This window comes from Falco punctatus, assembly GCF_963210335.1.
Source record: "Falco punctatus genome assembly, chromosome: 1".
Lineage (NCBI taxonomy): Eukaryota > Metazoa > Chordata > Aves > Falconiformes > Falconidae > Falco > Falco punctatus.
This window is the reverse complement of record NC_137580.1, coordinates 96,122,360-96,135,498: the sequence shown is the minus strand read 5'-3', so window position 1 is coordinate 96,135,498 and position 13,139 is coordinate 96,122,360. Positions and strand designations below refer to the sequence as shown.

The 13,139-nt window shown below is 48.5% G+C and overlaps 1 protein-coding gene across 16 annotated transcripts in view; it reads left to right on the top strand.

Annotated features, from left to right (window-relative positions):
* Positions 1-13,139, top strand: part of PITPNM2 (phosphatidylinositol transfer protein membrane associated 2) — a 141,329-nt gene that overhangs the window by 116,887 nt on the left and 11,303 nt on the right. For 10 of the 16 annotated variants that reach the window (XM_080369650.1, XM_080369648.1, XM_080369638.1 and 7 more), the window contains 5 exons: positions 106-276; positions 2,988-3,137; positions 8,151-8,315; positions 10,135-10,338; positions 12,117-12,265. In XM_080369650.1, coding sequence (XP_080225776.1) covers positions 106-276; positions 2,988-3,137; positions 8,151-8,315; positions 10,135-10,338; positions 12,117-12,265 — 839 coding nt within the window. The remainder of the gene's footprint in view (positions 1-105; positions 277-2,987; positions 3,138-8,150; positions 8,316-10,134; positions 10,339-12,116; positions 12,266-13,139) is intronic. The other 6 variants (XM_080369649.1, XM_080369637.1, XM_080369651.1 and 3 more) reach the window with 6 other exon arrangements.

The following is a 13,139-nucleotide window of genomic DNA, read 5'->3' as shown; positions in this document are numbered from 1 at the left end:
TTTTTTTTTTTTTTAACACAATAGTTGTCCTTTTTAGAGACAAATATTTACAGTATTCTAATAAATAACTTTTCGATACTTGAGGGGTTTTTCTCATCTTTTTAGTCTTTCAGCTCAGACCAGCTTGTCAGCAGGTCTATAACCTGTTCCACCCTGCAGACCCATCTGCTTCGCGCCTTGAGCCTCTTTTGGAGAGGAAGTTCTACCTTTTGCCCCCCTTTAATATTCCTCGTTACCAGAGGTTCCCGCTGGGGGATGGCAATTCTGCTGTTCTAGGTAAGTCACTTCAGATCCATATTAGCTGTCTAAAGGGTTGTATCCACACTTGGCATGTCATTCCTGATTGCTTTGATAATTTCAAGAAAGACGATTGACCCTGTGATGTTAGCCTTATTCCCCGTTTACCAGAAAAGTAGTTTTCTTCCACCAAAATCAGTGCCTTTTTTTTGTCCTTATGCCCATTGTTCGTCACACAAAGGCCGTCAGCTGCTGAGAGTCGTGATGTGGTGACCTCTCTGTGAAGGTCTGAGGGACTGAGTGAAACACGAATAACTGGGCAGAGTTTAGGGCTTCAGTCCCCGTAAGGGTCAGTGCGGGCTGGAAGGAGCAGAGTCAGCAGGGAGATAATGAGATGATTTACTTGGTTGCAACCTCTGCTTTTTCATGGGACAGGCTGCTGCAGATCGGTGGGCTGGTGACAGTGCCTTGCCCTGGCCACCTTGCCAATGAGACGATTTGCCTTCCTAGGATAACTCTGCCATCAGTGGCCTCTTCCCTTGCTCTGCCCCGGTTGCAGCAGTAACAAAATGGAAAATGGCTGTGTGCATGCCCGCTTGTCTTACTGGGTTGCATTTGAAGCAATTGTGTCCTGACCATGCCCTGCCTCAGCTCCCATTACATCAGTGCTCTTGCAGTTGATCTAGTAAAATAATCTATATATTTCCTACCATCTTCACCTCACTTCTGTGCCTAGACTCTCATGGTCTGTTGCCATTTCAGTGCAGGCTCTCATTGCAAGGAGTTCTGAGGGAAGCTCACCACTGTGCAGAACTAAATTTGACCTTTCTGCTTCACCTAAAGCTTTGGTTCCCTGTGGGGTCAGGCCTTTGGGGCAGGAAGAACAATTGCACCACAGTATTTCCCTTGCTAAAGATTGTTAGTCTGCAGCCACTTAAAGTCAACATTGCAGCTAAGAGTCACTACTACAGACCTAGACTTACAGCACACAAGAAACCATGCTGGCAAACCAGAGTTTGGAATATCAAAGCCACCAGCTAGAAGGATTGGGATTTGGTGGTTAATTATTTTTTTTTCCCCCAAGCTCTGGTAGCTTGCCATTTGTTTAATATTTGAATCATGCAGGACTACGTGAAGAGGAATATGTATCTAGAGCTGAACGACTCTGGTGGCACCCTGCATCATTTTTAAATTGAAAATCCAAAGCAGTGATCTTCTGTGAATCAGTGTCTTTAAAGATTGTATTGCAATTGCTGAATCTGGAGGTCTGATGTGTTAAATGGGCATAAACTAAGACCCATGTTTAATAAAGAGAATAAAATACTTTCAGCAGGCCCTGCTCATTTGTCAAATTTAGCAAAGATCTTGCTGCAACACTTTTCAAGAATGGATCCACCCACAATTACATTTTTACCCAGTCCAGTTACAACAGCTGAGAGAATCTATAGCAACTTGAAAAGTAATTTGCTTTTTGGGTGTATTCTAAGTATCAGCTGCAAGTGGCTTCTTAAAAAAAAAAAATCAACAAAAACATCCTAAACATCTTACCTTCTTCCTCTTAAATACATTTCCAAGCCCCTGTTCTCACTGAAGCCCGAGGTGGAAGCCCCGTTGACACTGAGCAACCTGATTAGGGATCAGCAGAATCAAAAGAACAGCAGGGATCTTATTAGTTGGCTGTGCCTCCCAAGCCTTTGAGTGGGCTGTGTTCACCGAGACACTTGCTATGTGGTGGAGAGGACTTAACCAGCAATTAACTCGACCATGAGAAGGGTAGAGTGATTTTGAAACCCTCTCCAGGCTTGAGCTTTGTTGTTTTAAGTGATGCTGCTCTGCCTTGATGAATAAAAGTGACAAAAAAAAGCAGCTTTAAATTCTCTTCTCACGTAAGACGAAGCCTCTTCATCACTTTATGATGAAGGAGCCAGCTATTCCTTTCCGTTAGTCAAAATTTCAGGGTTGTGATTTACATGTTACCCAGAAGGAATGTTCTAACCGTGATTTGCAAAGCTGCTACTGAAGTTAGTGTTCACTGTAGGGTGCTCCAGAAAAGTTAATTGCTGCTATAATTAAGCTATACGATTTGGTGAGCACGTAAAATTCAGGTGCTCAATTATAATTAGTTATGTACAAAACCTTCTGTAACACTGTTTGTGCACATTTCCTCATGCAGATAGCTAGCTTTTTTTAAAGTCCATGATTCAGAAAGCCTCTTTTCTGGGGAGGGGAGAAAAAAACCTCTTTTTTTTTTTTTTCTTCTTCATTTTTTCCATCTGTACCAAATGTTGGATCTCTGTTTCATTACAACCAACTTGCAGAGTAAAATCAAATTAACATCCCTGCTTACTCCTGTGCTTTGCACTGTGTAAGCTGTGAGTCTGATGCAAGTAAATCTCCCCTTACAGCATATTTTTTTTCCCCTCATAGTAGAAAAGTTTCATCTGCTGGGTATTTATGGATTTGGGGCTCATTGGAGAAGCTGGTTAAGAGGACTCCCTTTGCTTTTGTTATTGAAACACCATCGTGCTTTCCTCTGCTACCAGTTAATCTCTGATGTGGGTCTATTTGGAAAGTCACCCATGTTTTGTTTCTTTTACTCTATTTGAAGGTTGTCTTTTCATTGGAGACTCATAGTTGAAGTGCTCGGTTGTAACTGTTTGTACGTTAACACTTTTGTGGCCGCACGTCTGTTGTTCTTTGTCCTTCTGTTTTGTTTTGTTTGTTGTTTTTTTTTTCCCATCTGCTTCTAGTTGAGACAATCCAGAACAATCCCATCCTCCTCATGGAAAGTAGCCCTCTGGGTGCTCTCCAGCACCAGGACAGCTTCATGGAAACAAGTATCCCCGTTCCCGTACTGAATTGGCAAGATGTTTCCAATAAAAGTGCTGGTTTTGCTGAGTGTGTGTAATCTACACTTTTGTATTGTCTGTGGTGTTGGGTACTTGGGGTGCTTTTTTGGAGATCACGCTGTTGCCTCCTGGAGTCGAAATCTTCGTGCTGTGTCTCAGGCTGTGCCACATGAAATATCCACTTGGGATCATGCTTGGGTCTGGGAGACCCACCATGCAAAGAACGAGTTGGGATTGCAAACTGTCCCATTCTGGTGTCGATGCTGGAAGGGGAGACTGCTGCCACGGGCTGACTCTTTTCCATCCGTGGTGGCTGTGCTGCTGGGAAGAGGCTTTGGCACAGAAAGACGGAGTCCCTGGGTGGCCCTGCTTGTGCAGGACCCCGTGGGAGAGGGCTGCCTGCTTCATTGGGTGGCTCCCCAGCACCCAGCCGTGCTGCACCCTGGCCACAATGTCTGGGTCAGACCAGATTTTGTCCATTTGAGGATTTTGTGTTTGGACACTCCTTGTGGCTCTGCTGAATACAGCGACTGAGGCTTTCAGACCCCAAGGTGGCTACACATTTTGGCTTTTTAAAATTTATTTCTTGACTTCTGCCTTAAAAGCAAAGTTTGATGCTTTGTTTTTTTGGATTTTTTTTTGCCTTAGTTTCCATCCTAAATGCTGCATGGCCTCATTTATTCCAGTTGTGGCTGGTGCTGTGTCTGTGATTTTAATGATTTTGACTTTGGTTTAGTTTTTTTCTTGGCTGTGTGTCTTGCCCGTTCTCACCCCTTTTTCAGTGTTTTGCACTGAGAGTTTGGCTCTGCTGCCTTGTCTGTAACAAGCTGACCCTTGCTGTTCATGAGCAGTCCGGTCCGTTACGTGGTCACCCAGGATGGCAACATTGCTGACTGTTCCAGATAGTCTCTCTTTTGAAGCTGTAGGTGATTTTAGGTATGCAGTTGTCATGTTGCCTGTGCTGTTCTGTAGCAAAGCAGAGGGAAAGGATCTGGTGCTATTAATTAATCCCTTTGGAGGTCACTGATGAAATGCTGTTTAGCTGTCATCTGATAGTTCCTGCTGTCAGGACAGAGCCTTTAGAAGGTTCTCTGCTTTTTACCTTGTGTGTCAAGAGCACAGTGTGGCTTAGCAGTGCTTGGCTTGACTGTGGCAAGTGCTGAAAATCCCACTGGACTGCAGGAAATTTCCAGAATCGTAAAAAAAAGTATCGACAATAGAAATTGATGCTGCTTTTTATCTCAGGATAGCAACTGCAGAGTGCCTAGCACTTACCAGTGCCTCCAGTGCAAGCAGGGTCTGGCCTGTGCTGAGCAGCTGGCTAGCTGCTTTTTTTATTTATTTTATTTTTGTAATTGAACTTTACGTATTTTTGATTGCTTTCAGCATTTCCCACTTCGGTGCCACAGCTCAGCCTGAAAATAGCACATACTGAAATCTGCCATTCAGATACCCCAAGGACTTAACGCAGTGTCAACAGTACATTAGGAGGATGGCCCCGTGCCGTTCACTTAGTGGGAAACAATTGGTAAGAACATTGACAAACGAGTCCATAAATGAAAAGGCACAGCACTGAAATAAGTATTAGGGATCCAGAGGTAGGTTTCGGGGAGGGGGGGGGGGAGGAAAATAAGTTATTTTGCTTCTTACGTCACCTCTTCTGGAAGTGCAGTTAAATCTCAGTTCATTGCACTGTCCTGACACATGCTTGCTACAGCCTGAGCAGCGGTGGGTCCTTTGCTGGGAGAGGGGGTGCTCAGGGCACCACTGGAGCCAGGTCTCCTCTTCCTAAAGTCTCCTTGTTCTGATAAAGCCAGCCCTCTGACGTGGTACAAGTATGCCTCAGCCAGTGCAGTGAACCAGGGGCACCTCTGTCCTTAGCTGGGGACATCAAGGAATGGCTGATCTTGATGGAGGTCTTGCTTCTGCCGAGCCTGTTCCAGCCATCCAGTTTTACCCTGGGCTTGAAGTGCTTGTCTTAAAAACCTCCCCACGATTGCTGGGTCCTGAGCTGTGGCTAGGGATGCCATTCCTGCAACACAGAAGGCTTTAGATCGCTCCCTTTTGGAGCAGGAGCGGTTGCAGGTGCTGGGATCAGTCTGTGCCAGCGTGGCAGCATCTGTGACATCCCACCCTGGTCACTGCACTCCCCAGGAAAACCCTCTTGGTTTCAGAATTGCAAGAGCGGTGCTGCACAGGAGATTTGCTGCAAAGAAAACACAGACTTAGGGAGATGGGTTGCTAGAGGGGGGTTTTCTGCAAGTCAGGTCTCAGGGTTTTACCTGGAAGTCGCTGTCACTGCAGCTTTGGGGTGGAGAAAGCATGGCTAAAAGGGGCAGTAATACATAAAACAGGTTTTCTGTCCACATGCTTCCTGCCCTCCCTTTTCCTGGCCCTCGTTTGTCTTAGAAACTGTCCTTTTTCAGGGACACAGGGTGTGTAGCTTGGGAAAAGGGAGAAACACGAGAGCCACCCAAGTGGGAGCACTGCTGTCGGGTGGCACTCCATCCCCTGCAGAGCAAACCCCTGCCCCCAACATGGGTGCTATTAAACTGAGCAGTTCAGTAACGCTGGAACAGTTCAGGCTTTCGTAGGAGTGAAAATTACTCCTCTGGTGGCACTAGCTAGGGTGGTATTGGAAGGGCTGCTGAGGTTGGGTATTTTTTCTTCAAACTCATTGTATTAAAAGAATCCCCTGTCAGGCGCAGGAAAGCGAGACTGGCTAAAAAAAGCAAGCCTGAAATACCACTGTTTCTTCCTTTATTTGCTTTCCACTTTCTCAAAAGAGATAAAATTCAGACAGTGCTAGGTGAGGACATGCTAACAGAGCCGGAGCCACGATCAACCCAGGCAGCACCACATTTGGTCCAGGCTTTTCTCCGGTGTAGCATCACTGTGACACTCTTCTGTGTGTCTTCCAGCTGCTTCCCAATTCAAGCCACAGATGGTTTATGTTTAAGGGAGAGGAAGAAGTTTAAACGTCACTGGGAAGTGTTAGTTAAACCTAAACCTGGCGGTTTTTCCTAGCACGGATGGAGCCACACGGCTCCTTGCCTCTGGCCAGGTTGAGGGAAGGCGGTGGTGGTCTCCTGTGTTACGGGGGGCACCCCCCTGGTGGGGCACAAGTCCATAAGCATCTCCCATCCTGACAGGTGAGGGCAAGGAGAGGCAGAGGTAGGTAACCAGAGGAGGGATGAGAGGGTTGTCCCAGGTCACGCAACAATGGGAATGAGACCCTTTACCCTTGAGACCTTTGTGGAGTTGACTGCAGTTCCTGGCTCAGCTCCTCTTCTCCAAGTGCAGCCTCCACTTGAATTGCCTCCTCTTGCTTGTGCTGGCGGTTTCTGCAGTGAAAAATTGCTGTCCTGGTGGGGCTGGCTGGGTTGTGGATGCTGGTAGCAGCCCTGACAGCCAGTAGCTCAAGGTGAGGCGAGAAGAAGAGGAAAGTGCTGAGAAAGTGATGCTGGTAATGGCCTTTCAGGGACAGCGTGGGCAGCTCATCATCAGGTCAGACTCCCGCTAAGGCTCAGATCCTGCAGCCCGCAAAGCTTTTACCCAGAGCAGCTTGTGGCCTGATTTTCCCTGCGGAGAACAGAACTCTTTCCCCACACTTGGCCACACGTCTTTGGCTTTGTACGTTCCCTCTCCCTCTGCTGCAGCAGGATTTGTGTGGGCACAGACACTGCTGCTGCGACCTGAGAGATGGGAGGAAGCAAATCAGTAGCCCAAGCAAAAAAAGTTTGATATTAAAATAAACCAGTTGCCAAAACAACGCTCTGTGTCAGCCGCGTACTGGGCTTAAATCCAAGGATATCTAAACCAGCTGAAATAGCTGGAGGATGGTGGTGTGTGTGGGAGTAATGTACTTGCATTCCCCATGGCATCTACTGCCTGACTGGGCACAAACCTGCGCCCTGTCTGGTACCTGGGAATAAAGTTCAGGTGCTGCCCCTCAGGTGCAGCAGGGATGGGCAACAGTAAACCGATAGTAAGTACCTTTGCTTTTGCACGTTACTGTCATACGGGTGCTGCCTGCTATGAAGTACTTGGTCCTGGCATTGCAAACCCTCTGCAGTGCAGGATCTTGGGATGTCGCAGAGGCAATTAGTGTGGCCACGTGGCATCTGCAGAAAGGTGGATGCTCTTAGCACTGCTCTAGGGAGAAAACTGAAATGCAGAGATTTTATCGTGACTTTCAGCATCTCTCAGTTTGCCAGTCCTGAACATTTTAGGTCCATTTCCCTCCCATACATGCATAAGGTCCATGTGAGCATGACTTTAAATCCTCCTCTTCTGTATTTATGTACTAAAGGGTTAGGCCACACTTGGTAAACCTCAGGCTGGGATCTGAAAATCCAGACTTGTGCATTGTACAAAAGCAGCTCTGTTTTCACAAAGACTGAGCACCCCCTGATCTGCCAACACCAATTGGAGATGCAAGTGCTCAGCACCAGGCTCCTTTCTTTTGATAGCCCTTACTTTAGTTTAACGAGTGTTGGCTCTATCCATTAGCAATAAAATACAAGTTCAAATTTAGTCCCTACCAGGCATGAAAGTGTTTTCTTGATATTTTTGTGTGTGTGCATTAACGCTTCTATCTTGGAGATGTTAATTTAAGACTAAACGTTTCAAGAAAACAAATATCCCCGTTCTGAGGTTGTTTTTTGTTGTTCTCCTTGGTAATTTTGTCTGGATGCGAATATATAAAGTTGCCTATATTCACATCTCTGTGTGTGACACATGCTTCTGTTATCGCTGCTTGAGTAAATCTGCCTGGGTTTTTCTTTGGGGTTTTGGATTTGTTCTTTGAGCTACTTACTTTGCTTCTCTCAATCAAAGACTGCTGCTCCAGCCACACGTCTCTCTGCCTGCCGTGGTGTTTGCTTTCTTTTCAAATCAGAATTCTGATGAAATGGTGGTTTGTTTTTTTTTTTCATTCCACTCGGTTCTGAAAGGTTTTTGCACTTACCAGCCTTGTTTGCCTCTTCCCTCCCCTCGAGTTCATCTTGCCCAGCCTCTTGTCTGTTGGTCTAATATTTTGATTTCCCTGTTTCAACTTTGTAGCAGATGTTGTTCAGTCTCATGGTGCCGTCTTCATGGAAAACGCGTCCCTGTCCACCCCCATTTCAGCCCCTCAGTTCAGGGGCTTCCGGAGAGCCAGTGAGATCAGCATTGCCAGCCAGGTCTCAGGAATGGCAGACAGTTACACTGCTTCCAACATAGCCAACAGTAAGTGTTTCACCCCCGCCGAGACTGCTGCTCGCCGCCGCATCGCTCCTGCAGCACCACGCACGGGCCAGAGCCACGCAGCTTCTGTCTGTCTGTCTGTCTGTCTGGGGCTGTGCTTCCCATTCATTAGAAAAAGCTGGAATTAATCCTGCCTTCGCCCGATTTTGCCATAGTCAGCGCTACGTCTTTTCATATCCCCTGGAGGAATATATTTGATTCTAATACAGGGGGCCCCGCTGTGTTACGCATGTTGGACCACGCTGGTGATAAATTGTGCCCAAAAAATATAATAATTGATAACTCTGAGCACCGTTTGGGTGCTGTGCGTGGCGAGAGTTAATCTGAAGGGCTGTTTCTGTGCTGCCGTTGATAAGTTGTGCAGAACTGGTAGGGATCAGCTGCCAGATTGATAATGCAGGATGTGGCATGTGGCTTGATGCAGATTGCTTAGATGTGGTCCACAGAAATGGGGATGAGTAAGCCTCTCTGTAATGCTGGAAGGGAAGAACAGGCTTGGGTTATTTATTATTTGTATTAGAAATTCAGCTCTTTTGTAGCCCACAGGGCAGCTCAGAGAGTCAGCCAGTTATGATCCATATCCCAGAGCTGAATGAGGAATAAAAGGGGTTTTGTTGTTGTTTTTCCCAAGACCTGTATAACTTCCCAGCTAATACAGCGGAGAACAACAGCCTTTGTTAATAGTTCAGCCCCTTCCTCATTTCAGCTGAGATGTGAGGTTACCAGTCTTTGTCCTCAGGGACCTCTGATAACCCAGACCAAAAAAGGCTGAAAACCAAACAAATTAAAAATACTGCCGCCAACCCCCAAAAAACCCAAAACCAACCTTCAGCCCAAACTCATGTCCCAGAAGGTGGCAGAAATTTAGAGATGCTGCATTCCTGGCACGTTAGATGACAGAGCTGTGCAGCTCACTTCAGAATTGGGTGCTGAGGTTAATGATGCTCCCCAAGGCAAGCGTTAGCTGTGATGCTGCGGACATTGGCCGGGGGCTGCCCGACCTTCTTACCCTCTTTGAGGCAGCACTCAGCAGCCAGGAACAAACCACCTGCGCTCCGACAAACAAGGTTTTCTTTCCCGAAGCACATCCGAGAGCTGATGCCACGCTCCCTATGTGCCTTCTTATGTTTCTCCAAGTACTTATCTGCTTGGGAAGAATGGTCCTGGGGGAGAAGGTGTTTCGTGCTGGTTGCACACCCACGGAGAGCCGCCGGGCTGGGCCAGCCAGGATGGGAAGTGGGAGCTGGGGGTTGTTTGCCAGGAGGGGTTTATACCCAGGTGATGCCCAAAGACCTGCATGGTGCGACGGAGGGATCCTGCCCCTGCAAGCTGACGGCAGGATCGGGCCCACACAACGCTTGCCTCTCCTTGCTTGCCCCATGCTCTCGCGATTGTTTAGCTTCTGGTTCGTGTCATGTATTCCTCCCCGTGCTTCACAGCCGTCAAAACCCCTTTCTGGGATCAGCGAGGACGAGCCTGGGCTTGGGGCTGTGCATCCCTCCTCCTCTTCCCACGTGCCGACGTGTCCTCTGAGCCCTGCGCTGGCTTCGCAGCTCCTGTGCCCAGCCCTATCAGTGTGGTGAAGCCGTGGCATCGAGGGTTGGATGTGCTCCGGGCTTATCCCATGAGGAGAGCCGGAGAAGGTCCGGAGGGTGCCACAGACCCACAGCTCCATCCTGGGAGCCCTCCGTGGGGTGCCGCTCCCCTTGCGCTCTGCGTTTCTGGAGGACGAAATCCATCTTACCTGCCATAATAAGAAGTGTGATTGCTGCTTTTTTATTAATTTTATTTTTCCTTTTAGAAACCAAACACCACCTTTATCATTGTAGAGGGTTTAGCCTTCTGTCCCAGCTTGCCCTCCCTCACAAATCCCCTACCCAAACCTCGTCCAAGAGGTGTAGGCAGCATAAACATGAAATCCCTTCGAAGGGAAGGAAGCTGAAAGGGCCGCGGAGCCAGGCTGCAGGCTGTGCCCTTCGGATACCCCACCTGGACATCAAGACAGGTATTCTGGAGAGATCCGCTGTGGTCAAGCTCCTCTCTCATTCAATAGTCACAGAACTTCACAACAAAACTATGCGCTTTCACTGAGGCACTTGCAATTTCTTGTGGCATTTTAACAAGTATTTCTGTCCCTTGGCTCTGAAGATCGATCGTAACGCAGCTAACACCTTGGCGAGCAGGAGTTCTTCTGGGCAGAGCTGTGGGGCTGGTGCTTCTGCCTCCACCTCTGTCTTTTGAGCATGGAAGAGTAAATCCTGTCTGCTTCCTAGAGAATCTGAAATTAACCCAAGCTGGAGATTTGCATGAGAAATTAAAGGTTGGGACACGACCCGGAGCTGCCAGTTTGAAGGACAGGGAGTCAGAGATGGCTGCGAGGAGGTGCCTGTGTGCTCTGGAAAAGCCATGTTGATCCCTCAACACCCTCCTTTTTCACGTGGCTTTCAGAAAAGCAAGGACCATAGGGATGAGGATGACCTGGGCACCTTCCCGTGGTCATGGGGATGTGCTGGTCCTGTAACCCTCCGCATGTTGCTGTGTTGGGAGCTTGCTGCAGGTCTCTGGAAGGAGCTGGTGGGTCCGTTTTTTCCCCAGTTCATCATCTGTGCTCCTCACCAGCTAGATTTCCCTTAACAAGAGGGATTTGTTGGATCATACCTTAGACCTGGTAGCTTTCCTGGAAGCCCATAAAAAGGGAATTATTGTCACAAAGGAAAAACCAAGCTTGAGAAGGCCCCTATGAAAGCTCCAGCTTGCAACCTGCATGCAAACACAGCTCCTCCTGTTGCTCTCTTGATCTGATTCATCTTCTCTTTCCATGGCTGCTTTTCCAGGCTGGAGCATCTCGGGGTTGAGGACTCCTCACTGCTGGGAAAGCAGCTCACACCTTCGGGGTCCGAGCTGTGTTCATTGCTAGGGATGCGGAAAGGATGAGTGTGTGGGCAGCGCTCAGGGTGGCGCTGAAGTGTGCTGGTACCCCCTGGGTGAGCGGTGGCTGTCGGACACTCGTGTGAAAATTGTTGACTCCCCGAGGGAGAAACCCTTCTGCATTGTCTGTAACCTTACCCACCCCAAACCCCAGTGTGTTCTTCAGTCCCCCGTGCTATGAAATCCCAGAACTCCCAGATTCTCGCCTTGCTGGCTACCAGAGGCTGTGCTCCCGGGGAGGCTGGGCTGAACATCTCAGTTGCCTGCAGTGTGGTAGCCTGGGAGGGCAAAAAGGACTTGCTGGGGACTGCCGATACTGGCAGCGTGTGCCATGTACCCTGCCTCGTGGTGCCTTTTCTCATCTCACGTGGGCTTCCAGTATTCAGATCCTCTTTAGTGTGGCCAACATCTGGATGCTATTCCTTGGTGAAAGCTAGAGGAGGTGGAAGCGGGGCCGGAGGTGGGCATGTACTGTGGTGGGCAGAGCGCACGCATCCTTCCTCCCACGGTTCCAGGGAGACGCGTTTCTGCTTATGTGTTGGCACGTGGATTCCCATGCTCACTGCACATGAGCCTCGGACCCCTTCCCCAGGGTCTGGGCTAACGGCCGATTAATACCTGCCCTCTAGTGCCTTCCTATTTATTAATTAAAGGAGAGCTCAAGTGCGGGTGCCCTTGTGTGCTCCTCCGGTTTGAGCAGATGCTGAGCCCTGGGTCGGTTGTTTCCTCTTAGCAGCGTGACCAGCCAGGGAGTGACCTCCCGGCGTACCTGGAGCCAGGAGCCAGAGCCTGGACACACCGTTTGTTGCACACGAGTGTGAACCCCCTTTGTCTGAACCCGTCTTTTGCTTCTAGTTGCTGCCAAATGGTGGGGAACCAAAAGGATCGACTACGCTCTCTACTGTCCTGACGCTCTGACGGCTTTCCCAACGGTCGCTTTGCCGCACCTCTTCCATGCCAGCTACTGGGAGTCCACAGACGTTGTCTCCTTCCTGCTGAGACAGGTACGGTCACCCTCCCTGTCCTGGTCTCCCTTGGGCTGAAAAATATTTTGGGCTTTTTGGTCATTTTCCACTGCACCTTCCATAACGCTCATCGATGCATTGAGATTAAAAAATACCCTTTGCCTCTGTCGATCTGTTTTCTTCCCCTTCTGTTTGCTCCTCACCTGCGGTGTTAAGGGGAGCGGCACACCGGTGAAATTCAGGAACATGCTGTCACACCTGGCTCGTTTGGGTCCAGGCTTTGTCCTCGGAGCAGGTTGCAGATGGGTTCGCAGGGAGCCCAAGGCCGTTCCCTATCAGATCGCAGGGGCAGAAGTCAGGTCCACTTGTTTCTTCAAGTGAGCTGTTCTCTGTGTGAGTTCTCCAGCCTGAAACTAAAGGAAACTTCTTGATGTACAAACAAAAGTAGCCCCAAAATACAATAAAACCGAAGGAGGAGTTTTGTATGAATTTGACAGGAGTGGATAGGCAGAGTTTGGTTCTCTGTTTTGGCTTTCTAATTTATGGTGGTCTCCTCTAGGAACTCAGAGCATGGGGATCTAGTCCTCATTCCTCCGGTACGAAGCAGTGCTGGGGCTAGGTAAATAGGGATTGCTGGTGTCTGGAGTCTGACACCTCAGATTCTATCAACCTACATGCGGCCCGAGATTTAAATCTACTGTTTAAAACGTGTTTTTCCTAAAAGAAGTATTTTTCCTTCTGTTGTTTGGGGATGAAGGGGTTATTTGCCTTACAAAGTATGAGTCCCCCCAAGGAATGGTACTTAGAGCAGGATGGAATCAAAAAAAGAACAAAACTAAAAGCAACTCTGTGGATTGTGTTGCTTATCCCTGCACTTGGGTTTGCTTCGTGCCAGCTCAGCTGTTGAGCCGTC